The 27191-nt window shown below is 39.1% G+C and overlaps 2 protein-coding genes across 2 annotated transcripts in view; one reads left to right on the forward strand and one right to left on the reverse strand.

Moving 5' to 3' along the window:
- Nucleotides 1-27191, reverse strand: part of GFM1 (G elongation factor mitochondrial 1) — a 45905-nt gene that overhangs the window by 7340 nt on the left and 11374 nt on the right. The window contains exons 7-13 of the mRNA XM_034439121.3: nucleotides 23186-23340; nucleotides 20305-20389; nucleotides 19991-20128; nucleotides 18206-18307; nucleotides 14939-14995; nucleotides 12725-12859; nucleotides 12200-12282 (exon numbers count right to left, since the gene is read on the reverse strand). Of these exons, the coding sequence (XP_034295012.1) occupies nucleotides 12200-12282; nucleotides 12725-12859; nucleotides 14939-14995; nucleotides 18206-18307; nucleotides 19991-20128; nucleotides 20305-20389; nucleotides 23186-23340 (755 nt within the window). The remainder of the gene's footprint in view (nucleotides 1-12199; nucleotides 12283-12724; nucleotides 12860-14938; nucleotides 14996-18205; nucleotides 18308-19990; nucleotides 20129-20304; nucleotides 20390-23185; nucleotides 23341-27191) is intronic.
- Nucleotides 1274-16543, forward strand: LOC117678241 (latexin-like). The gene is made up of 6 exons (XM_034439122.3): nucleotides 1274-1972; nucleotides 3034-3096; nucleotides 4194-4371; nucleotides 6127-6263; nucleotides 7659-7721; nucleotides 11802-16543. Exons 1-6 carry the CDS (start codon nucleotides 1664-1666, stop codon nucleotides 11883-11885), a joined length of 834 nt encoding a protein of 277 aa, XP_034295013.3. The 5' UTR covers nucleotides 1274-1663; the 3' UTR covers nucleotides 11886-16543.

Genomic DNA, 27191 nt, shown 5'->3' on the forward strand with positions numbered 1-27191 from the left:
CAAGGAACAAGCCAAATCAACACAATCCTAAATTGCCTTAACAGAGGAATACAATCAAGATCAAGTGAGATACTAATACCACTCTATAAAGCCTTAGTTAAACCACACCTAGAATACTGCATCCAGTTTTGGTCACCACACTATAAAAATAAGATGTTGAGACTCTAGAAAAAGTGCAGAGAAGAGTAACCAGGATGATTAGGGGACTGGAGACTAAAACATATGAAGATCGGTTACAGGAACTGAACATGGCTAGTCTAGTGAAGAGAAGAGAAGGACCAAGAGAGACATGATAGCAGTGTTCCAGTATTTGAGGGGCTGCCACAGAGAGGAGGGGGTCCAGATATTTTCCAAGGCACCTGAAGGCCAGACAAGGAATAATGGATGGAAACTGATCAAGGAGAGATTCAACCTAGAAATAAGGAGAAATTTTCTGACAGTGAGAGCAATCAACCAGTGGAACTGTCACTGCGTTATTTTATTTACCAGCTGAGCTCATCATTTCTGGACTATCAGACTTTCCGTACCTTGCCAAGAATTGTTATCAGTAAGCTACGTGTTTCCGTATCCACCCACATTCCTTCACTTGCTTCACACACTCTTTCCTTTGTTCTCTTTCCAGAAAGGTCCGGCTGAGAGATAGCCGGCCCGAATTACTTTCAAAAATGTAGCAATTACTTTTCTTAGTTAGTGAGGTGTTTTATTTTCTTTATAACAAATAAATGAGTTTTATTAGAAACTTTCCTCGCGTTTCTTTTTCGGAATATTGCAAACAAGGAGGAGCCACGATTCATCTCCTCTAATTAAACCAGGGTAATTAGTCCCAGAGCCAAACATGGGATTAATAAATGCCCTGACAGGAACAATCGGCCTTCAGAAGTTGTGGGAGCTTCAACACTGGAGGCTTTCAAGAAGAGCCTAGACTGCCATCTGTCAGAAATGGTGCAGAGTTTCCTGCTGGGTGGGGTGGGGTTGGACTAGATGACCTACAAGGTCCCTTCCAACTCTGTTAATCTAATCTATTTGCTTTTCTCAAGGCAGAGCACACAGTCCTCCTGCTCAGCTCATGACTTACTTTTTAAAAATTGTTTCATTTGTCAAATATGTATAAGATAACATATATAAATATAAACACGATTATGCCTACAGGATAAGGATACGAATAAATGGGGACAGTAGGACAGGGACGGTAGGCGCTTTGGTGCGCTTACGCAGGACAGCTCTGCGATTTGGATCGGGCTAAGAGGAAGCCCGGCCCAAAGCCCCTGGATGAGGTTGGGCTTGCTCCGCTCGGTAAATAACCGACCGTAGCCGCAGGGTCGACCGGGGGAGAGGGAGGAGGAACCACCGCCACCCCCCCTTTCTCCGGATTCCCAGCGAACTCTGCTCCCTAAGCAAACATTCTTCAGGACGGGACGTTTCTCCTTTTGCCCTCTGGGCTGCGATCCCTTTTGGAGGCTCTTCCATGGCCAGGAAGAACCCATTAAACCCCCAGAGCCTGAACGGATCGCCTTGTTTTTCTTGCTAGAGTCGACGCCGCCCAATAGCTCGGGGGGGAGGGAATGTGACCTCAAGGACGGTTTCCAAAGGTTTCTGAACCTCTTTCCTAGCTGGGGCCGGATTCGGGCTCCTGCATCAGGCGCCTCCCTGCAGCCCCGCGGAGATGCGGCTCCTTGGCGGCTCTGGAGCCCCCGCTCGGCTCCTCCAGCTGCTGCTTCCGGCTTCCCTGGTGCTCGCGGACCCGGAGTGGCCACTGGGCGCCTCAACCGGCTCCGCCCAAACGCTCCCCGGGAAGGTTTCTTTGGGCGGCGGGGGCGGCCAGCAACGCTCCCCAGCAAGCGCGATGGAGATCCCGCCGTCCCATTACCCGGCCAACAGAGCCGCCGGCGCGGTGCTCCACTACCTCACCTATCAGCGAGGGAGCCCGCACAGACTGTTCGAAATGGGGCGAGTGAACCAAGCCAGCCTGGAGGTGAGCCCCGGAGGGAGGGAGGGAGGGAAGGAAGGAAGGAAGGAAAGGCTCAGCCAGGCAAGCACCGCGCCTCCCGCCCGGCTAACCTAACCCCGAGCACCGAAGCCAGCCGTTTTGTTTGGCAAGACCTGCAAAAAAAGCAGGCAGGACAGACAGCAGACCTGAAAAGCGGGGGGTGGGGGGGAGCATTGGACTTTGATCCCGAGGCGCCTCCCTTCCTGCTGCTTACAAACCAAAGACAAAACTTCCCCTCGTCCGAACTTTTTGTCTCCTCGCCCACGGTGGGAATCCCGTCTGCAATTTTTAAGCGCCTCCAACACAGGATGTCATCCCTTCCCGGGATTTCCCGAACTACGATCGTTGCATTTCCCAGACACGGTCAATCGCAATAGCACTTGTATTTATATAGCGTTTATATACCGCTTTACCAGCTCCTCTCTAAGCGGCTTTACAGAGCCATCCTATTGACCCCAATAATCTGGAGCCTCCTTTTCACCGATTTCGGAAGGATGGAAGGCTGAGTCAACCTGGGGCCGGTGAGATTCGAACTGCCCCTCTGCTGGCAGTCCCCAGAGTTAGTTTGCAATATTGCATTCTAACCATTGCTCTACCAGGGCTCTTAAAAGTGAAAATATCAATCGGAAACCATTAAAAAAAAAAGATTGTTACAGTTGTTTGCATTCCATAAATAACAATACTGATCTGGTCAAAATACCAACTGAAAATCACTGAAAATGTTGGAATATGCCCTCACAGCCACAATCATAACATACTGGGATTATGGGAGTAGTCCTCAAAACACCTGAACACAAGCTGGAAAGGATGGAATAAATGTATCATGTGCTTACCCTTGCAAGGTTGCCATGCTACAAATTTCATAAATACATCAGAATCACTTTATGACAATATGACACTTCACTTTGTTTTTTAGTAAGCAGCTTAAATTAAGGCTTTACACCTTTCCCTTCCTGTTTTCAGTAATAAACCCATACAGATAAAGAATAGTAACCTCTACCAAAATATTCAAGATAAGCAATGTAATAATTCTCTTTTTATTTTAGGACATTCCAGGTACTGGGCATAAATACCATCTTAAGTTTGAAGTGAAAGAAATTATTCAGAATGTAAGTTTGGATCTTGTATTTTCTTTACTATAAACTGAATGACGTTTAGGGACTGACATAGATGCTGGAGGCCCTAATCTGCATCCCCACCCCAAAGAAAGATACGTAATGCGGGCAGCTCTGCCCCAAATCACTATTTTGAGGCTATTATTAGGAATGAGGAAAGCTGTTTTGAGAAGGAAGGCTGCTGGGATGTGTGTTTATGGATGCATGTCTGTAGGGGTTGAGGTTAAAACCTTTCCTCTTTTCTAAGCCGATTTCCTCATAATCATACGTTAGAAGTGTCTTTTAATCTAACTACCTGTCTAGAGCAGAAATCCCTAGATCATCCACCCTCTCATGGTTGCCAATAGCCATAATGGTGATGAAAAATTGTTTGTGAGAGACAGAAAGCAAATTCAAAACTATTGTCATGTATTAGTCATGTTTTATGGCTTAAGCTCACTATGAACCCAGTAATTGTAGTTTATATAATGGCAATTAAAACAAGCAAAGCTCATTGTTCTTCACAATCTAGAAGTAAAGGCTTAAAGCTGCTCCACCCTCCTCAAATCTCTATTCCCATCTAAAACACATTTGATGGTAAATATGTGTGTGTGTGCACATACACACACATATATGGGTTACCTAAGAAGAGGACAGAGCATATACTGACTCAAAAAAAGTTTTAAACAAAATACAAAACTACTTTAAAAAAACAAGGACTTATTGTGATATGATCTCAATTTTTTTTTAATGGGGACCTTACATACCATCAAGTTCTTGCTGATTAATTATCCCACAATACAATGTGGAGGATAAATATGAAATGGCATCTATCTTTTCTACATAAATGGGTCTGGTGACATGATAGAGCCGAAAAGAAATAGCAGAACAGAATCCATCATCGAAGGGAGTTGTAAACCTTTCAAGCCATTATTATTACTACAAACCTTAAAGTTGCCGAAGCTGAGCAACGCTGCTGTAAAGCAAGACTTGATCTATCCCATTCAGGTGGCATCAGGTTTACTGTGAATTAAAATAAAGCCAGATGATCACTCCATGCTGCTAGCAATATCTCCAGAAGTTTTAAACTGGTCCAATTATTTCTGCAACAGGGCAGCTTCCTGAATTGCACAGCCGAGATACTTTATCATCATGGTGACACACCTATCGCTCCTGAAATACATTATACTATGGAAGAGGAGTTTGAGACACATTTGAAAGAAGCAGACAACATATTCTACAACAGAATTCAGCACCTGTCTGAGCCACTAGAGACCAAAAATATACCAGGTAAACTAAATGTTGCCATTTAAAGTGTTGCATTCTGAAGTTAAATAACATCTATTTATTTGTGTTTTCATATAACCAGTGACAGGAGATCCTAAACGTAAATTATTACAGTGTAACTTCCTACCTAAAAACTGTTAGGAAGTTCCAGAGATTCTTCCCTTCCTCTTAATGGCAGGTTTTGCATTTTTCTTTTCCAACATACAAAGATCTAGAAGCCTGACCATATTCCTATGCATTAGGATGTGTTGCCATTTCTTGCAGGCGCACACCTATTTTAAATATTTTTATGAGATCTTTGCATTTACTGATACTTTTCCTTTAAAAAAAATATTGTTCTATTTTATTTCATTTCTGTCATTCACCATCTAAATAATAAGGTGAGAATAAGATCTGACTTTTATTTGAACCAGTCATAGTCATCATGGTTGTTACTTTGAAAACTGTGTTTTGATATATAGAAATACAGAAAAAGTAAGGTGATATCATATCTCATCCTTTTCTTAAAATCCATAAGTAAGCAATGATATATAAATGTATCACTTGCATTTCTGACTACAGCATTTTTATTTTTATTTTCTTGGAAACGCATAATAGTAACAACCAGGAGTCTTAAAAAGTGAATCCTGGTCTATGCATACTTATGTCATGGTAAATCTATTACTTTGGTATAAATTCCCAGATTTTTTTTAACATTCCAGAATATTAACATGGGTACACACTACATCGCCCGAATTTGTCAGATGTTTCATTTTTAAGGGGGTAGCATTTCCCAACACAAAGTTGGTGCACTATCTGGGGGCCCTTCTCTAAAAGCAACCCTGACCAGAGGGGCCTTTGCAAGGATTTGTCTTGTGCAAGTTGAATCCACTCCTGGACCAGGGTGGGGTGGCCTCTCATTTCCCAATTGGATTACTGCACTGTGCTCTAGGTTGTGTTGCCCTTGAAGCCACACCTGACATGGGGCCAGGTTACTTGCTGGACCACCTGGTCTCTTTAAGGTTTCTGACTTTTCCAGATCCAACAGAATGAGAATGATCGAAATCTCTTCTGTTGAACATTATAATCTTACAGGACCTTCTTTCTCGTGATTGCTGCCCTATAGAACAACCTTACCCTTGAGATTTGGAGAGTTCTGGCCCTCTCAAGTCTTTCAGAAGGCTGAGAAGGCCTGTTGTTGTTTTTTTTGTTTTTTTTCTCATGCATTAGGCCAGGATGTGTGTGGGGTGGGTGCCCATAATATATCTTTTGTTTTGTGAAATTGCTATTATGAAATCTTTGGATATATTTTTCTGTCCACTGGATTTTTTTAAAAAAATTATATTGGAATTTTAGTAAGGTGCTCAACACCTTATATATTTAAGATGGGCAGTCATATATAAATTTTCTAAACAAATAAATAAAAATTATTTATGCTCCCAACAATGATGCCAAACAATAATAATATTTGGCTATAGGATGTCTGTAGCTATTAGAATTATAAGTACCTCCAATATGGATCTTAATAGTAATACGTGTCAAGTGTTGCCCACATAGTCCATCCAGACTTAGTTCCCCCCACACACCTCTTTTTTCAATAGTTATTTCAGCTACACGGCTACTAGATCAAAATCCAAGTTCCAGATACACAAGAAAGAATGCATGTTGCATATATCCAGATAATTTTTACTAAAGCATGCATATTCACAATACTGTGCCTAGCCCTGCATTCCTCAGTCTCAAGATTTATTTCAGTACAACTTTTACTTATATTTCCAGATAATGATGGAAATGTGCCAGCCGAAATGAAGCCTATTTTCAACTTAGCCAAGGTTGCCTCTGGATATATAGTATGGCAGAATTCGACAGAAAACACCTGGTACAATATGATTCAAATTCAAAATGTCAAACAAGTGGTAAGTCAAAGTCTTAACCGACTTCAATTAGAGTTTCTTCCCCCCCTTCAAAAGACTGCTTCCCGCTTCTACGTTATGACTGTTTTAAGAACACCAACCTCACTATTTATGACTCAAAAATCGCTAACTCATTTCCCCAGAGCAAAAATAATGCAACTGTCCAGTCACTTGACAGTGAGATGGGCAGCATAATAAATTTAATAAAATAAACATTAAACAACTACAGAGCCAAAGAAAAACAGAAGTCATGCTATTTGGCATTCTCCTCTTGAGAAATCAGGGATTCACAAATTAAAAGACCCACCAACTCAGGAAAGACTAACACAAATGCCAGAGATGGAAAGGTGAAAAGGGAAAGAAACATCTATTTTACAAGTTAGTTATCATACTTTTCAGAGTATAAGACACACTTTCCCCCCCCTAAAAGAGGGTGGAAATGTTGATGCGTCTTATACACTAAATGCAGCCATTTTTGGCCTCCCAAAACCCCACATGTTCCATTTTCGCCAAAAACAAGCCCATTTTTTGCAAAAATGGGATGTGCAGAGGGTTTGGGAGGCCTGCGGAGTGCTCCTGGGGGCTGCGGAGGGCAAAAATGCGACTCACGGAGGCCAAAAACTTTTTTTTTCTTATTTTTTTCTTCAAAATCTTGGTGCGTCTTATTCTCCGGTGAGTCTTATAGTTCGTAAAATACGGTAGTTGGAATTTTGATTCAGGCCATAGGCCAGACATTTTCCACCCCATCTTAAAAAGAACTCTTTTGAGTACTCTGAGGCACTTTATTTTTAATTTTGTTTTGTTCTTTTATAATACAGCTGAACAATTTTTCTGGACTCATGGTTGCATTTTTTTTTTTTTTTTACAGTTTGGTAACAGGTTATTTGAGGTTTGGGATAATACCAAAAACAAACATGAGATTATAGCAGAGTCTAGATTAGTTCCTGCATATGCTGCCTTTAAAAAAAAACACCTTCTATTCTGTTTTCCCCTGAATTATAAGGAATACAAGGTCACAAAAATGCAATAAACCAAGGAGTCACTCCCTAATGATTGAATATTATGAGAAAATAAGCAAAGAGTCATAAAATAATAAGCAAAAATTAGCAAACCATTTGCAGGGATAAGACAAGTATGTTTCTCCTTAAGAGAGAATATAACCCTCTGGGTTTTTTAAAAGAAAAAAGTTGCAAACTATATAGTTGCTTGAGCCAGTAGAATTTTTTTTTAAACTTGGGGGCTTTGCATCTAGGCTTATATGATTAAAAGAAAGGAAAACCAAATCTCTTCTGATTATTCAGTTCTCAAATATACATTCTGTATATTATATACAATTAATTAACTGTACTTAACCAAGGACTGTAGTTGCTGAACTGATTTTCCCTTTTATGGTTTCAGAAAAGAAATGACGACTATCTTGAATTTTCCTATGAGGTTTTATTCCATGATATTGCCTCCCAGGTAAGTAATATTTTGAAAAAGTTTTTTTTTAAAGCGCACAGCAGAAGTTATACATCTTGTTTTCATATAACAACAACATTGGAGTGTCCAGGCAACAGTCAAGGACGCTAAACTGGATATATAAGAAATGGTTCCAAAATAGGGAGCAGTGTTGTAGAAACAGCCCTCGACTTGCAATAGCAGTTACAATAACACTTAGACTTGTATACCGCTTCACACTCCTCTCTATTGCCCCCAGCAATCTGGGTCCTCATTTTATTGACTTTCGCAGGATGGAAGGCTGAGTCTACCTTGAGCCAGTCAGGATCGAACTCCTGGCAGTGAAGAGTGAGTTCTAACCACTGTGCCACCACGACTCCTACAACCACAGCTGGAAGCAGAATTTCTGTTGTTAAGCAACTTTGCTTAACGAGTCCTGCCCAGTTTTAAGAGCTGGTTGCCATGGTTGTTGAGTGAATTACTGCAGCTATTAGGAGACTCACACAGTTGTTAAGCAAATCCAGCTTCCTCCATTGACTTTGCTTGTTGGAAGTCAATCGGGAGGGTCCCAAATGGTGACCATAGGGCCCTGGGATGCTGCAACATTGAAAATACACACCAGTTGCCAAGCATCCAAATTTTGATCATTGACTGTGGAGAATGCTGCAACGGTCATAAGCGTGAGGATCACTCATTAGTCACGTTTTCAGTGCTGTTATAACTTTGAATGGTCGTAAGTTGAGGACTACCTGTAGACTGTACTTTTAAGTGCAGCCTGATCTGATTCATGTCCAGCAAAACATAAGAACAAGATAGCCCAAAGAACAAGATGACTCTCTTACTTAGTTGTAAGCAGACCCCAGCTTTTGTTTTCAGAATAGGAATACGGCTTAATGCTATAGTTCAATGGGAGGGCAAAAAAAGCATGGAATATTTTGGCTTCTAAACCATCTGTATTATCAAAATAAAACCCCACAAGACCAGAGCCATGAGTTCTATGGTTGCAAATCTAGAGGTGAAGCTCTTGCCTCACAATCAGAAGGTTGTGAGTTCGATCCTAGGTAGAAGCATATGTAGGATGTCCTGCTTGGGCCGGGGTTGGACTAGATGACCTGCAAGGTCCCTTCCAACTCTGTTAATCTGTTTACTAATTATTGGGAAGAACAGCAGGGATTGAATAAGATGCCCAAGCTCAAAATATTAAAGTCAGATTCAAAATTCATGTTACACTGACCAAAGACTTCTTGGTAGGGAATCTAAATGCCTGTAAGGGTACCATTTTTCAAACTAGCAGTTACAATTGTTCTTTTACAACAGCATTTAGTATTGAAAGAAATGATGAAGACTTCACAGATGGCCATTGCTGATTTCTAAGCATACAGTTCTTACTAAAGGGAGCGGAAATGGAATCATCATTTCCTTTGATCTAGATGCCCCTCCTTTTTTTTAATCTAGTTAGCAACTTTGGATATCCAGTACAAGTAGTCCTCGACCTATGACCATAATTGAGCCCAAAATTTATGATGCTAAGTGAAACATTTGTTAAGCCAGTTTTGCCCCATTTTACGACTTGTCTTGCTACAGTTGTTAAGTAAATCAATGTTAAGTTAATAACCCGGTTAAGTGAATCTGGATTCCCCATTGACATTGCTTCTCAGAAGGTCGCAAAGGGTGTTCACATGATCTGGGGACACTGCAACCGTCATAAATATGAACCAATTGCCAAGCATCCAAATTTTGGTCACATGACCGTGGGGATGCTGCAATGGTCACAAGTGTGAAAACTTTGTTAGTAGTATAGCCTTTATTGTCACTGTGTATCATGTATAGAACGAAATTGGTTTTAGCCTCACTGATGCAATCCATAACAAAAAATACAAACATAAATAGTATAAAGAATAATCCCTATGCAAATAATTAGGGGGAAAAAAGAAAGAAGAAAAACTAGGCATACATTTCCGCTGGTGCGTGGAGTGATTATGGTTGTGTTTAAGAGTCTGGCACCCCAAGGATACCCTGTTTGCCCCAAAATAAGACATCCCCTGATAATAAGCCCAATCAGGCTTTTGAGCGCATGCGCTAAAATAAGCCTCCCACCCCCGCCGAAAATATTTAAACACAGAGCTGGAAATCAGGTAAGATGGCAAAAGGAGCCCCATCTTGCTCCACGTGCCCCCAAATAATAAGACCTCCCCGAAAATAAGGCCAAGCGCTTATTTTGAGGTTCAATAAAATATGACAGGGTCTTATTTTCGGGGAAACGTGGTAGAAACTATTTTTAAACCTATTTGTTCTGCTAGCTATGGTTCGATGTCTTCTGCCCGACGGTAGAAGTGCAAAGAGACACTGACCAGGGTGTGAATCATCTCTGAGTATCTTTCTTAGTCTGCTAAAGCAGCGAGACCTGGTCATAAGTCACTTTTTTTCAGTACCGTTGTAACTTTGGTCATTACATGATCTGTTGTAAACCAAGGGCTATTTGCACATATTTTTAAGAAAATAGGGGTCACAATATGATCCTAAGCTTTAGGGCTGACCTGAAGACCAAAGAGGATCTCAACTGAGTTGAGGACCAAACTTTAACCAAAGATGAATATTGTTTATTTTCCTGTATTGAAGCTCAGAAACCAGAAATTCTATATATCTGTCCATTTGAGGGGTTTTTTCCCCCTAGCTAGAAACAGGAATTCACTGTTGAATGTTCCAATTGTCAGGCCATTTCCTTGGTACAACGAACAGAAAAGTGTGGTATCTTCCCTGTTAGAATTCTAGTAGACTACAAAGACCTGGATATTTCGAAGGGCCTTTATGATGGTGGAGAATACAGGCAATCTTCGACTTAACTACCACAATTGAGCCCAACATTTCTGTTGCTAAGTGAAACATTTGTAAAGTGAGTTTTCACCATGACTCCAGGACACTGCAACGGTCATAAATATGAGTCAATTGCCAAGCATCTGAATTTTGATCACATGACCATGGGAATGCTACAACGGTTGTTAAGTGTGAAAACTGGTCATAAGTCACTTTTTTTCAGTGCCGTTGTAACTTTGATCGGTCACTAAACAAACTGTTGTAAGATGAGGACTACCTGTACTTGACTGACTCCTCAAGATGTAGCAACAGGTTGCGGCTGGGTTATGTTAGTTTCAATCCTGCCAGCTGGATATGCTCATATGTTTTATCTAAGTATTACCATTTGGCCCTAGCATTTTTCTTAAAATGAGTGCTGCTACTCAGAGTTGAACATATTGGAGTGGTACATAAGCCAGAGTAATCAATCATCCTGCTGGATTCAGCCCAATATTCAAGCCTGTCAAGGACATTTTGAAGTGTGGCTTTGCTCTCTAAAGCTTTAGCCGCTCACTCCATTTTAGTGTCATATGCAGGCGGAATCCTTTTGTAAGATGTGAGTTTAATTGCAAGGTTACTGCAAAGTCTACCTCCTATGCTTTTCCTAAAAACACCATGGCACTACAAGATAATGCTAGCTAGGGAACCCACTGTCATGCAAACCCGAGATATGGGAAGACTCAGCGGTGGTACAGCATATCATTTAGAAAAAGCAGTGGGAGAACTGAAATAGCAGAAGTTAAAAGTACAAGGTTGGAGATACATACACAAACACAGCTGCACATTTTCACTCAAATTTCATGATCCGCAAAGTTCAACTTACTGTGAAATTCCTCTCTATTTCCACTCTGGAAGCCTTGCAAAATTTTTGTTTCACAATTCAAAAGCATTACAGATCTAGCTTTCAAATAAAAGTACATCAGACAATGTTTTAGGATTTTTTTTTCTGTGATCCACATTCTGAATTGCCTGACCTATAGATCAATAACCTTTATGAATAGGAAAAGAGAAAAGAAATGGAATGTGGCATAAAGTACCGAAAGAAAGAAAGAAAGAAAGAAAGAAAGAAAGAAAGAAAGAAAGAAAGAAAGAAAGAAAGAAAGAAAGAAAGAAAGAAAGAAAGAAAGAAAGAAAGAAAGAAAAAAGGAGCAGAACCTTGGTTTTGGTGCCATACTCAGAAATAAAATATACATCCCAGATTTCCATAAAACTTGAATATTTCTAATACTTTGTGTTTTTTATTCGCAGGAAATTATTCCTTGGCACATGCAAGTTCTATGGCATCCACAGCATGGAGTGAAAGTAGCACAGAATAGTCGCCAGTCAAAGTGATATTAATTAAATCTTACATGTTCTTAAACTGATGAGGTGAAAGCAACTACCTATAGCTAAGAAAAATATTACCGTGTTTCCCCGAAAATAAGTCCCTGTCTTATATTTTTTTGAACCCTGAAATAAGTGCTTAGCCTTATTGCCATGTGCTCAAAAGCCCAACTGGGCTTATTATCAGGGGAAGTCTTATTTTGGGGGAAACAGGGTACTTGGAGGTTTTAGATACCCTTCCAATTCTGTATATCTTCCAAGAACTAAGTAAATATTCTTGGACCCTGGTTTGGCAGCACTTACTTATTAGACTGAATACTTACGGTACAGTGGCCTCAATGCTCTCTCTGAATGCTACTTTAGGCTTTCCAGTCACACAAGGACAACCGTATTCTCTTTCCATTCTCTAAACACAAAGGACATGAAGTTTTTATTGATTTAAATGCACTGCCAAATAGATACATCTTGAGTAAACAGTCTAATTTAATGCTATTAAAGCAGTAGAATTCCAACAATGCTACCACTGAAACAAATGCAAGCCAAAATTGGGGAGGCAGAAGATACTTTGACTTCTCCCTAAACAGAATATCATATGTAATAGATGCAACCTTGTCTCCTAATGTGTAAGTATAGCTTTTTTCTTTAGTAAAAATGCATTGCTCCAAAAATTGAAACCTGGATTTTAGATATCATAATACAAGAAACTGCGAGCAAGGGTTACTGAATGATTTATTTGGTGAGATATGGAAACTGGTAACTGTACTAGGTTCCAACAGGCCAGATTAAAGAAATGTTTTTGTCAAGTGACAATACAACAGCATCATTCCCAGTGTAAACTTAATACTCACCTGAGCATAGATTTCCAGGTGTAGTTCTCCCATTCCTGAAACAATTGTCTCTTTGCTCTCCGTGTCAAAATAGACTCGGAAAGTGGGATCTTCTCTTACAAAACGGTTAATGCCTTTTGCAAACTTGTCATCATTCTAAAAGGAGAGAGAATATTTATTCAATTTGTATGGTTACCTAATCAAAGTGACTCAAAGTACTACATAGTGGATTAAAAACATGATTTAAAAGTCCCACGACCAAGTTCACTAACAGTAGTCAACGAACGTTAAATACGAAACAATCAGGTGATTCACAAATTGCCTTGCTGAGAAAACATTAAAACCGATCATGCTTTTCTGAAGGTCATCAGGGTCAGGGCCAAACAAACCTCGCAGGGAATGCTGTTCCAAAATTAGGTGCAGCACTAGAGAAGGCACACCCAAGAGATCCCACAACATGAAGGCCTGTGGAAGGTTCATAGTTGTCATGATGGCCATGAAGAGCCAAGCTACTTCAAATTCTGGACCAAACATGGGCAAGTTAGTCTCCTAACTCCATGTGTACAGCATGTGTTCAGCCTTAAGGAGTTCAGACAGAGAAGCCATTGCACAACAGGAAAGCCAACACAGCAGTAACAATCTCAACTGATAAAGAATCTGGCTATCTGTGAGGCACTCCTCTTCAATACAAAATCCGAAAGAATTCACACTTTTCCATTCATTGAATAATTAACCATTCAAAAAGCTGAGTTTCAATCAAGGCTTATTCTGGAGGAGGACATCAACATATTTGCTACAAATGGAGAACTTCGTACTCAGGGTCATGTTAACTTACCTAGGAACACGATTAGGAACGTAAAAAAAATATACTGATATTTAAGATATCAAGCCTATCAAAAGTTTATAGAGCAGGGGTGTCAAATGGGCAGCCCGCAGGCCAGAGGTGTCATGCACAGGCCACGCCCACCTCTGCAAAAAACGTCACGATACGCTACGTGATGGCAGCATGACGCCGCAAGTTTGACACCCATGTTTTAGAGAGTACTCAAAATGACCCACTCATCACTGAAGCTATGGCGCTGAACAACTGGTACTTTTGACTGATCCTCCAAGTTCTGGTCACACCACCTTGCAGTCACATGATCATGAATCAGGTGCTTGACAACTGGCTCACTCTTGAGACTTGCAGCATCCTGGAGTCATGTGATCGCCATTTGCGACTTTCCCTGCTGACTTCCCACTAGCAAAATCAAAAGGGAAGCCAGCAGTAAAAGTTGCAAGTTCTCCCATAAGTCACTCCTGCTGCTTTTTCTACTAAGGAACTCTGCTATGGAGTACATGAGCTCAGAGATCTCATACTCTGTAATGCGCAGCTCATCACAGCACCACCACTCTGCCCACATGCCTGCCCACACTCTGCAGCAACCCCTCTGCCACCCAGACATGCTCACACCAGATTGCAGCACCTTCTCGCACTTCATAGCACTCACCTGCCTGCTGGTCTGCTTGCAAGCCACCAAAGGAAAGACTTGTGACCAGGTCTATGGAGAGTCTCAGTCATCCAGGTCATGGTTGTCCCAAAAGTGCTTTTTCAGGAAGCAACTGGACTTTTTTTTTTCTTTGAAGATGTTTTGCTTCTCATCCACTACACAGGTGACACAGAGGACACAAGTGGCCTCAACGATTCTCTAAAAGAATGCAAATGACCAGCTGATCTGCCAGGAATATAAATCCTTCCATTCCCCACCATCCAGTCAGAGGTGAAGAAGCTTCTTGGATGAGAAGCGAAACGTCTTCAAAGGGAAAAAAAAAACACAGTCCAGTTGCCTCCCCAAAAAAGCACCTTTGGAATTTGTGACCAGGATTTGCAGCTTCCTGCTGGCTTTCCCATTGCTTGTCCTAGTCCTAGTCACATGAGGTCCTCACTTAAGGAACTCTGATCCTCATATAATGACAGCAATAGGGACTGCCAGGATTGATGTTGCTAAGCAATGTGGTCACATAATGTTGCGCTTTATGACTTCACTGCTTAGCAATGGAAATTCCACTTGCAGTTACCATTGTTAAGCAAGGACAATCTGTAGCAGAAAAAGAGCTTCCGGGATGAAATGTTTGAATTACATTTTAATACAGAAGCGCCACCATACTCTTGCTTACTACTATCAAAAAGCCACAATCAGATCAGACATAATTTATTCCACTAGGTTTGGTTTGTTTTTTACTTCAGATCCCTACCTTGTTGACTGGTTTCATTGTTATGGAAACAACAGGATCAGGTACATGAATAGGTTCCTATAAAAAGAATCCATAGAAACAATTTCTTAATATAATTTTTTGAGAAGTCATCACTGCTGTTAGACTAGTCTTTCCAAAGATTAAAAACAAATTAATAAAAGCATTTATAAGATAAACATACATTTTCTTGAATATATTTCATACCCATTATATTGTACTAACAGGCTTAGAGTTTTAGAATATCACTGTACTGACTTCCTGCATTTCCTATAATTCAAAATGTCCAGTGTTAGATCCTTATTACTGCAGGACTATGTAATGTTTGAAGACTTGGGCCCCACTTGATGATTCTATATTATCAGAAACAATAGGGCTAATTATTTTTATCCGTGCTTTGGGGAAGTTAAGGTGAAAGGCTTCTAAGATACAAACTGCTCCAACTCCAAATATTACATAACTCCTTAAAACATGAAATTATGCTGCTGAAATGAACTATTTTGGTGGGGCGTGCTTTGGGGTTCTACCCCATTTGCATTACAGGATCAAATCTGAAGACTTCAGGGAGGGGGAAATGGGAAAAATCCAGGGGTGAAATGCTCTCGGTTCGGACCAGATCGCCTGATCTGGTAGCGATGGTGGCAGGTGGTTCGGAGAACCGGTAGCAAAAATCCCATGCCCAGATGAGCCACGCGATCATCAGAGGTTGTTTTTTTACTTTTAAAAGCATTTTTTCTACAACCTCTTCAGCCGAAAAAATGCTTTTAAAGTAAAAAAAAAAGCCTCCGACGATCCCAGCTGAGTTGCCTGATCGTCAGAGGCTTTTAAAAGCATTTTTAAACAACCTCTTTGGACAAAGAGGTTGTAGAAAAAATGCTTTTAAAAGTTAAAAAAAAAAAAGAAAAGTTGGCCATGCCCACCCAGTCACATTACACACACACCCCAAGCCATGCCCACAGAACCAGTAGTAATAAATTTTACATTTCATCACTGGAAAAATCTAATTAAATAGACACCAAAATAGAAACCAAAAACTTTCGATATGGCATGCATGAAGAGACTGGATGATTTTAGGTTACTGGTTTACAGTTGGCCGTGAATATGTCTGAACACATCTACTGTCTTCTCTATGTCTCCAATATGCCTATCCACTGGGTGCTACTAACATTTGAAGCTTGCTTGCAGCTTGTATTCACCAACAACCAACCAAATTTAAAAGTAGCCAAAAATTATTTCAGGACTGTTCATTAACAAGGACAAAAGCTGTATCTTAAAACAAGCCTGTGGCAGTCATTGGAGAAATAAATAGGACACAGCAATTTGCAGAATCTGAGATATTCACAACTAACCATACATTTTGTTGCAAATCTACAGCATATATGAGTTAATGATAGAATTACTGTTATATATATATATTCAAGAACTAAATATAGAACAATGCTTGCGGCTAGAAAACGATATTCTTCCTTTTGCCTCCACCTTCTGTTGTAATTACAGCTGTGCAATTTATTGGTTAATTTTGCTACTACTTGTCAATGAAAAAGCTGTTTGTCCCTGAATCTTTTTCACATAATCCTGCCTTAATTAAAATGTATAAAAAAAATCATATATATAAAAGTTGACAAGACTTTGTTTTTTTCACCATATAAAAGTATATCTGCAGAATGCCACACCCTTTCATATTACTCTATTGCAATCAATTGAACACAATGTTTAATAGGCAGGACAACCTCTTCAAATGAAAGTTGAAATACAAGAACTTCATGTACCACATTTTGAGACGTATGATAGAAATGTAAGACCTGAGAGAAATTTATTAATAATTAAGATGTGTTTATTAGGCTCAGTGGGGTGGCATCACCTGGCCAATTTAGCTGACACAGTATGTCAAGGGAAGCTGAACATGGTTGGACATGGTCATATCTGGACATGAGATTGTTACAAAAAAAAAAAAATCCCAAGGCTATAGGGGAAACCTGAAGGTTAAACAAAATTAGTGGAAGAAGACAATGGCAAACCACTCTTCTTGCTATGAAAGTTACATGAACATACTGTAGTCAGGAAATCACTGGGAATTAAACTCAACTCATTGGAAAAGTTAGTTTTTACGCTATTGAGAGAGTTGGGATTAACTGAACATATGCTGATAACAGGGGAAACCTAACTGGTTTAAGAGCATTCATAAACTATTTCAATTGTTATCAGATATGGATTAATTTCTTCAGGGGCTGTGTCGGTGATGTTTATTTACTAGAATTTAGTTAAGGCTTGGGAAGAGGGAGAAAGGAGACACTGGGAGCATGCTCCAGGATTTTACTTCCCAACTTCCTTCATTATATAGGGAAAGCTAAAAACAAGGCTAAGAATAATAGAATAAGCAGAATAATTTGAGATTTCCCTTGTTTACTCACTCTTACTTTCACAAGGAGCTCAGAGAAAACTCTCAAGCCTCTTTCCGAATCTTGGGAGTGTTTTCTGAAACAGCCTATCCAAATACTTTCCTTTTAGAGGAAGTTATATTACCCTATATATAAACACAGTTTACATTCATCTATATATTTACCTTATTAAGTTATCCTACTTTTCCTCCAGGAGCTCAGTAAGGCAGTAGCCCCCAACCTTGTGGGCACCAGGGACTGATTCCATGGAAAGAGGTTTTTCCACGGACCAGAGGGGCATGGTTTCAGGTGCTGCCTACATACTGTGAATGGGGCTTCGCTTGTTTGTGTGGCCTGGTTTCTGGCATGCCATGGCCCAGTGTCAGTCCACAGACCAGGGGTTGGAGACCCCTGCAATAAGGAATTTCCTCCTTCTCTTACAACAACCCATGAGTGGCTGGTCCAAAGATATCCAGTGAGTTTCCTTGAGTGAAGGTGGATTTGAATGTAGGTCTCGTTGGGCCTAATCAAATACTTTAACATCTACACACTATTATAACTGTTTTTAAGACAAAGACGCAAGAGTCACTCTACATGATTTGTTTCTTCTTATTCCTACTTGACTAGAGTGCAGAACTTCTGTTTCTATAAGCTTAATATATTTATGCCTTGTGTTTTTAAAAGTTTGTAAATAGCAAGCTAATATATTGATAGATAAATGCACATACACAAATGTATGTATGTTTTGGAAAGACACACACCCGCCACACACACAATTTGAAATGTTCAAAATCTCTTTTGAAAAATTCACATTTATAGATAGAGGAAAACTGGTACCAAATTTTTAAAACTTAAACAAAAAAAAGCTGCAACAGTCTGGCTAACAACTTACCATAGAAAAGTCAATATTGTCTTTCTCTGTGAATGTATCTCCACTAGCACAGTCGATGCCAAAAATCGCACAGATATCCCCTGCATAAACCTCGTCCACATCCTAGTAAAATAAAGCAATGTTTTAGATACTTATTATATTAGGCATGTGGCATGAAATGGTGTTGGCAAAGAATAACCTTAATAAACAGATTATATATATGCACTAATTTTACAGCATATATATAAACTTACATAATTCAACATGAAATAAAATTTCAGAATTTCAAATTCATTTACATAGGTAAGTGCATTGTTTCACAAGAACAATGAAACAGTGTACTGCTATATTGGAGAATCTGGATGATTTTGGCTAGTGGGTACATTACGCATTTTGAAACCCTGTTATGGGCCATCTTAGAAAGCATTTGCCATGGGGAGTTGGTGCCTGATCACAAACTGGCTGCCATGGTATCTTCAGCCAATCATAAATGATCTGTTTATTAGAAGAAAATCTGGTAAGATTGAAAAAAATGGGAAACAGCTCCCAACAGGGTGAAAAACTGTTTGTTTACACAAAGAAAACAATTTCAAGGAAAGGTTAATTACCATCCCGGATTCATGAAACAAAGTCTTCAAGATAAACTAAGTTAAGAGAGACTCCTACTCTGTAACATATTAAGATGAAGAATTATGGGTTATATTTGTACTTCCAAAAGTACAAGATAATTCTTAAATTTACGTTTACACTCCTCTATCCACATAAATGTTGTTCCTCTTTCCTTTTTTTTCCCTTGTAAAGGCCCAGCAATTTAAATGAAAATGGTCTTGCATTCCAATGGATATTTGCTATTTCTTGAAAGCTGTTCTGTTAATTTAATGTGCAAAGAAAATGGGAGGCACAAAGAAGAGAATGGGGAGAGTGCACTGGCACAGATCCGGGTTGGGGAAAGCACAAGACACAACAGAACAAGCCAGGCAGACGATAATTCTTAGGTCTTCAAGGGGTCACACTCTTAGATAGGCAACTTCTCCATATTTTGAATGGAGACTGGACAATGGAACAGACTCTCTTGGAGAGTGAACTCCCCTTGGAAAAAAGAGGACAATTACTGATGAAGCATCAACTGATTTTGTAGAGCAGCAGGAAGCTATGTTAAATAAATAAACTCAAAGCTCTTGCCAACTCTCTGATGAATCATTTCCTCTTCCTCCTCTATTCAGCTGAGAAATAAAAGTGTATTTGAATCATTCCTCTCCATGGAGAACAACTGAGGCACCAAAAAGGCAACTATGCAAATTAGAGCGAAAGAATTTTACACCCCACACAATGTACATAATATACAGCTTCCTTTGTGTTTTTACATTTTGGAATCTCTTTTGCCTACAATATATATGCAAAACAATAGATTATTTACAATGGGGAGTAGTTTAGAAAAAGGAGGCGTCCTTCCTTTTGATCAGAACCAAAACAAGGGTGCAAGGGACAACCAAGGGAAAGCCAAGTGGTTCTCATCTTTCAGGACACTTGCTGTTTATTACTCTATGACAGAAGTGACCAGAGGAGAAACTGAGAATATTCCACATAGTTAGAAAAGAAAATGTAAGGTGAGTGTTTTAAGAACCGAATCCCCACTGTGCAGATAAGGGACTCTTCTCTTCAATATCCTTGCTTTGATACAGACTCAATCTGTATCTCAATCTCAACAGCATCCTGAGTTACTTCTGTTTATTAAGGAGGAGAGTTTCACTTGCTGAAAAAAAGTCTGCATAAATTGGAAATGGCATATCCTAACACCACACTCACCTCCAGCTTGTCTGCATGCATGCGGGCGAATCTTTGTACCCGTGTCTTTTTCTGAGTCCTGGTGTTATAGATATAGCTACCTTTCTTTAGCATCCCTTGATAAACACGAACATATGTCAACTGCCCAAAACGTCCAGCCTGGAAGTAGCAAAAACCAAAAGCTCAGAAGGTTAAAAGAATTGTAAGACTTTCACTCCAGATAATGTAATGTATCAAACATCTACTAGGTGTAACAGCCACACTGATTTTCATAGAGGAAATACCTTTCTGATAATTGCATATTTTATTTTATTAAATAAAAAATGCAAACTTACCTCAAGTTTAAATGCCAGGCCCAAAAATGGCAGGGAATCATCTCTGGAATAACCTAGCAAAATCCTGGATTTTTCCGGATTATCCCTTTAGCAAAATAAAACTTAGTTTAAATGCCAGTATTTTAAAAGTATTTTTATCAATCCGTTATTGTTGTGGAGTTTTAAGGTACATAGTAACTTAATGCACATTATCACAAGTTATGCAGACCTCTGCAAGATGAAGAATTAGCATTTGAGCACTATATAGTTTGGACTATCGGGTTCTGTGGAGTTGGACAATGGTAACGTAAGAGAACTGGAGATGGTATGGAAGAAACATTGTCAACAGACACCAGTTATTCTAGTGTCTGACAGATCCTGCATTTGAAAGAACTGTGAAAAGCTATAAAGCCAGTGTTCAGGAGATGCCCTCCCAAAACAATGCCTTCATTTTATGCACATCTGCAAGTGCTTTACATTGTAACTCATAGAAAGAACATCAACACAGGAAGATTAATGTAATCTACTCTCTTGGCCAATGATGAACTATTATAAAAAGCTTCATCTATACTAGCTACAGCAGATGATTTACAGACCCCTTGCATCCTGGACATAAACTGTTTCAACTCCTACTCTCAAAATGACACTATAGAGCACTGCACACCAGAACAACTAGACACAAGAACAGTTTTTTCCCGAACGCCATCACTCTGCTAAACAAATAATTCCCTTAACACTGTCAAACTAGTTACTAAGTCTGCATTACTATTAATCTTCTCAATGTTCCTATCACCCTTCTCCTCCCACTTATGACTGTATGATTGTAATCTTGTTGCTGGTATCTTTAAGATTTATATTTACTGTTTCCCTATGACTATCATTAAGTGTTGTACCTTATGATTCTTGACGAATGTATCTTTTTTTAATGTACACTGAGAGTGTATGCACCAAGACAAATTCCTTGTGTGTCCAATCACACTTGGCCAATAAAATTTTTTATTTTATTCTATTCTACCATTGCAACAGCAGATGATACGGCTGTTTGAATGGGTTGTGCAATGCTTTTGATTTGGTTCAGAAGGGCTGCTTCAAATCAAAGAGGAGTATAAATACAGAACTTCACTCCTTAAAGCAGCTGCATCTGTTTCCAGGAGGGTACGGCTTCAGCAGAAGTCCAATGTGTTGCTTTAATGAATGAAGGCTGGTGTTGCATTTATCTTCCCGCACATTCTGAATCCAATCCAATCTGAAGTCTTCACTAATTTATCACTAAGATCAATAACCACCAGCAATCCAGTTTTTTTATTTGTCCCCACCTACAGGCTACACCAATGAATCTATTAGTTCAGATAGAACTAATGTATACGTATTCTTAACATAGTATTTTGGCTGGGTTTTCCAGGCTTCGGTGGTAGCCACTTCAGTTTTAAACGGGGGCCACTTTGAAGCTTCAGCCAACAGCATGCTTTAAATCTGGATCAGCCACAATTGCAGTGCACTTAACAATGAACTAAAGGGCCACCATCAGTGAGCTGTTGGACATTACTTGGTCTGTTGTGTGGATGTTTGGGTGGTTTAGGGGTGGGGAATTTGTGGTGGGTGGGTGGGGGGTGTTTGGGGATTGTTATGTGTGTTGGACCTGGTCTTTGGGTGTTAAGTGAATTTCATTGTATGGGTATACTGTGTTTACACGTACAATGACAATAAAGTTATATTATTATGTTAATGGATCTCAAATTTATTTTTACAAAAACATGGTGACAAATCTAGCCTCTCCTTATTTCCTGCTAAACTATCCAAGTCATATCCTCTATCTATAGGCGAGAAATTCTGCAGTACTACAGATCTAAGGATATATCTCATGTTTATGTTCAACAGAAAGAGAGAGAACTATAGGTACTACAATACTGACTGGAATTTCAGACTCTTAACTTTTTTTCTTAGTCTTTGAGCAGCTGGTAGAGTCAAGATCATGCTGTCAATTTGTAGGCATTTCTCAGGGAAGAATGTTCTATACCCTGGGATATCATAAAATGACCATGTCTCTATGCTAGGAAAATGGTTTTGTGAAACAAAGAATTGTAGTAAGTGATTCTATGCCATGGACTTCTCAGAGCCTGAGAAAATAGTGTTTAAAAAACATTACTAGTTCCAAACATCTGCATATATCTTCATTATTGGGAAAATGGTTAACCCCCTTATTCATCAAATGCCCTAACACTGACTTGAAATTTAATGCAGCTTTCCCCAAAATTTGAATAGGAAAATAGTTTTATATGTATGAATGTCAATGATAACTGGAGTAATATATTTTAGTTTAAGTAATATTAATAGTCCAAATCCTATAAGAAAGCAAATTGCGTTATCTAGTTTCTATCGATCATCTCCAAGGTGTAATGGTATATAGTCATTGGCGGTGATGTTTGTTTAGGACAGGGGTCAGCAACCTGCAGCTCTGGAGCCGCATGTGGCTCTTTCATTCCTCTGCTGCAGCTCTGTCACTGGTCGGCTCCATAATTGATAGAGCTTTTGGTTAGGGCAGTAAGAGGAAAAAGGACACCACGCTAGGAGGAGACTCTATGGTGGGGGAACCGGACTTCCAGTCAGCAGGGGAAAAAGGACGTTGCACTAGGAGGAGTCTCTATGGTGGAGGAACTGGACTTCCGGTCGGCTCCAGAATTGAATGGAGAGTTTCCGGTTAGGACCTTTGTGGCTCTTTGAGCGTTTAAGATTGCTGACCCCTGGTTTAGGAAAAGGTCTATAAAAACTAGATCAGCTTTCCATAATCTGGTACTCTCCCAGGTGAGCTAGAATTACAAATTCCCAGATTCCCAACCATGCAATCCCATCTGAAGAGGAACCATATCAAGAAATACAATATCCATTCATTCTTAGTACTTACTGCTGGTTCAATAATGCATAATTCTGCACTTCTGATGGATTTGGGAGATACGCCAGAACAGCATCCAATAGAGGTTGTACCCCTTTATTCTTCAGAGCACTTCCAAGCAGTACAGGTGTGAAGGTCTTACTGAGTGTCGCTCTTCTTACTGCAAGCTAGGAAGTATCACAACATTTATTCTTTGTTATTAACAATTGGTTGCATCCACTTGCCCCACCAAATCAAAAATCTGACTCTTGGCATATGAAAAATATAGCAGAAATGTTGCTTCATTCATCATGGTTGGCAATAAGTTCTTTATCTTTTAGATTGGGCATATGTTCATTTTAAAAACAAAAAACTTCCCTAAGGTGGTTTTTCCCCCCATTTCTCAAGATGTAGCTAAGTCTGTTCAGAATGCACTTATTACCCTTTTCTTCTTCTTGATGGAATTCCCTTTGGGTTGTACAGGTAGTCCTCGACTTACAACACTTCATTTAGTGTGTCAATTGTGGTCATAAGTCGAGGACTACCTGTAATAGGAAAATCTGATTAAAGATGGGGTGAAGGATTAAAAAAAACATAGTAAACAAAAAGAAGTTCTGTACAGGAGTTCTGGGCTTCAATAAGTTGAACAGAGGACCAAGAAGACAAGAAAAGCTGAAGAATGAGCTCAGCTTCAGCTCAGAACATTGCTGGACCCATTAATGTATCAACTGAGGGGATGAGGGTTTTAGAGCAAGATATCCTATCTTAATGGCCTATGAAATGAAGCAAGAGTCAGTTCAGAAACTCAAAATCCTACCCACTGAATCTAGGCTTGTTCGGTCCTATGATTTGATACTGTTTATCAATCATGGGAGCCAATGATTCATATCCGAAGTTGGAGAATGAAGATTCTGAATGCCTGTTGGTTTACTAAAGCTAGCATCTTTAAAGTCCCAAAATATAAAGCCTTGTCAAGCTTCTCCTGACAGCTTGATGGGAACCAATTAAACAAGAACACAATAAATTAGGAAGTTATGGTAGATATTTCATTTCTTGAAAGGCTAAGAAGTTACTACAAAAAATTCCAATGACTCCGTATATCAAATTCAAGACCTAGTTATGGTGAAATCAGTGTTCAGATTCTTCTATCTCTTTCTCCTGCATGAACTATGCAGGGCTCTCTTTCAAATAGGAGGCCTGATTTTTCCACCTGTTTCTTCTTCCGATAACAAATATATCAGATATCAGTTGTTTCCCTCTTACCAGGAGAGCTAACTCTCAAAATGTCCAGGTTAAGCTCTTAAATTTCAAACCTCTTTTTGCCCCTTGCATAGGGTATCTATGAAAGAGACCGTTCTCCCAACTAGAAAAATCTGTTCCTGTTCCATCCATTTCAACTTCCCATCCTTGCCCTTATACTTTGACAAATTACTTTTGTTACCTTCCTTCTCAGAGTGTGGCACAACAGCCAGACTTACATTTCAGCAGCAAATTATATAATATGAACACAAAGACAGTAATTTAAGCATCTGCCCTTTGATAAACAAGGAGAGCTTGGTTCTTGATGACTAAGTGGCCATGTTACTTTCCAGGCAGTAATGCAGAATTGTTTCTACTGCCTCATACAAGCTCATATTTTTTATTTTCCAAATTTGGTCTATAGCCCTGAAAATTCCTGCTCAACTTTTTTAGATCAGCCAAAATTGTTTTAGTGCTGCCACCTCCTGTGAGACTTGCTAAAAATAAACATCCAGCAAGTTTCTCCATAAAAATAATCTAGATCACCTGGCTGGCTGCCACAGTGTAAACATTAATCACTGTGAACAAATTAGCTCAAATAAGCCCAGTCTTTCTCAAATCTATTAAACAATGTAAAATCAGCTAGCTATGGTATATGCTGTGATGGGGGAGACCCAAGTATTTTTCATCTACTAAGCAGCAAAATATAGATGACTGTAATACTTCAAAACTCAGGCTAAAATAATGTACACTTTTATTTTAATGAACTGATCTGAAAGAAATATCTGCATAAAATAAGAAATGCTCCTGTTCTGAACAACAGTCTTAAGTTACCATCCTATATCCTACAGTTCTATGATGCTGCAATTTATAAATACAGCACAAAAGGCTATAATTTTGCTTTGATTTTGTTGCAAGCATTTTAAGACGTGTGAATGTGGAAGTTTTATTACAGCACCCAGGTAACAGAAGTAGATACAAACAGCATGAAGCCATAGCAAAATGTTTGTTATCTCTAGCTGCCAAAAGGAACAATCCTGCTAAAGGTTTCATCTGGAAAGGAAGATGAGACATATGGTACTATTCAGGCCATAGCTGTGCTAAAAGTAGTAAGGATCAGGTGATGAAAAGGCTGTATTTAAATAATGGAGAGCAATTACTAGTCAGAGCTGAAAATAGACTAGATAAGAAGTTTTAATTATATGTCAAGTTTCAAGTTTATGATTACCACCACCAAATCAGCAATGACAATGCTGGAAAGTAGGGAGTAGAAAATGGTATCCTTTTTTCTTACTTTCCTTCTGAAAAATGCCTACATGCTGAAGAACATCTTATTTTAAACCAATACTGGACAATTTCATTTTTTCACTCTTGCATCTTCTTGGTGTTTTCCTATTTAATTATTTCATTGTCAACTGGCAGTTCACCATTCTTTGCAATGTGAAAGTTGACAGGCATTTAGTGATCCCACGCTCAGAATTGAAATGATGTAATGCACAAATTTATATAATCCTGAGAATTTACAAAATGACCTGAGTTTGTAGAAAAATGGATATTTGAGTGAACCCATTTTCCTTCTAAATTCATAGGCATCTAGTCTCCATGAAATCATTTAATCTCTTTTTAATGTAACCTAAGCAAAACATCAATTTCCGTCTTTGTGGTTACAAATTCTACAAGCTAGTTGTGCATTATGTGAAGAACCAAAACATGTTTAAAATTGAAATAGGCTGAAGAGAATTCATCCTATTTTGCACTCGTTTTAGTTTTACATTGATGAAAAGGCACAAGTAATTTAGTGAGTGGGGTGAACATTTTTCAAATTAAGACGAAAGACTTGAGTCCATTGAGGATTTTACTGAATTTAAGTAGTTACTTTAACACTAAAATATTTAAGATCAGCCTGTACATATTTCTGCTGGATTTTCAAAGTATTCAAATACTGAAGTACTGAAAGAAGTTCAGTAATTCTCAACTGAGGTGGAGATTCAAAATTAATTCTCCAACCGAAATCCTGGAGTATAATACGACCTTGGGACCAAATGATTATGTAAGAGTTTAACATGGATCGTAACCTTTTAATTGTCATGCCAGAGACAGGATCAAGCAGCAAATTGAATAACCAACAGCATGCAACAGTTTCCCAGACTATAAATCATCAAATTCTAAGAAGGATAACAGGAGATGACTTCCAAATACCAGAGCCTGTATTTTCCAGGCTCATTAAGTCTTCAAGCCAAATCAGTCCTAAACTAAGCTAGTTAAGCTGTGGTGACACAGTTTCCATTTACACTACTCAATTTATACATTAGAGGAAGCAATTAAAAGTAAACTGTCAAGGATAAACTTGCAATAAAATAGTCTTTCAGCAGAACAGTATGTGTTTTCTGGGAAACAACTATCAATAGTTAAGTTCCAATATCATACCTCTACTCATTAGACAGGAAAGCAAGACTGGAAATGATGACCTCTAAGTTCTGTCACAACCTTGTCTATCACACTAAACAGCTGGTTTCCTTCAGGCAGCTTCCTTACCCTCCAGTCATTTGTAGCTATTAATGACTGGTTGCAAAAGCTTAAAGCTTCCATGGATAGCAGGAAAATGTCATGAGAAAGATATTGCAGACACATATACTTTCTAATGCTACAATTTAGTTCAGCTCTTAAAAGTAATAAAACACAATACTTCTACATTCAAAGTAGTAACAAATGAATGCTGGCTGCATCAACCACCTATAGTATCATGTGAAGTGTTAATACCACTTTATAATGCTTTGGTAAAACTACTCTTGGAATACTG

This window comes from Pantherophis guttatus, chromosome 6 (genome assembly GCF_059756535.1).
Source record: "Pantherophis guttatus breed Tessera chromosome 6, ASM5975653v1, whole genome shotgun sequence".
Taxonomy (NCBI): Eukaryota; Metazoa; Chordata; class Lepidosauria; order Squamata; family Colubridae; genus Pantherophis; species Pantherophis guttatus.

What these genes read in the sequence shown, in the direction of transcription:
- LOC117678241 (XM_034439122.3), top strand. Translation starts at nt 1,664, where the DNA reads ATGCGGCTCCTTGGCGGCTCTGGAGCCCCCGCTCGGCTCCTCCAGCTG. An exon ending in TGAAAGAAATTATTCAGAAT is followed by an intron (nt 3,097 to 4,193) that starts GTAAGTTTGGAT and finishes TTTCTGCAACAG; the next exon opens with GGCAGCTTCCTGAATTGCAC. An exon ending in TTCAAAATGTCAAACAAGTG is followed by an intron (nt 6,264 to 7,658) that starts GTAAGTCAAAGT and finishes TTATGGTTTCAG; the next exon opens with AAAAGAAATGACGACTATCT.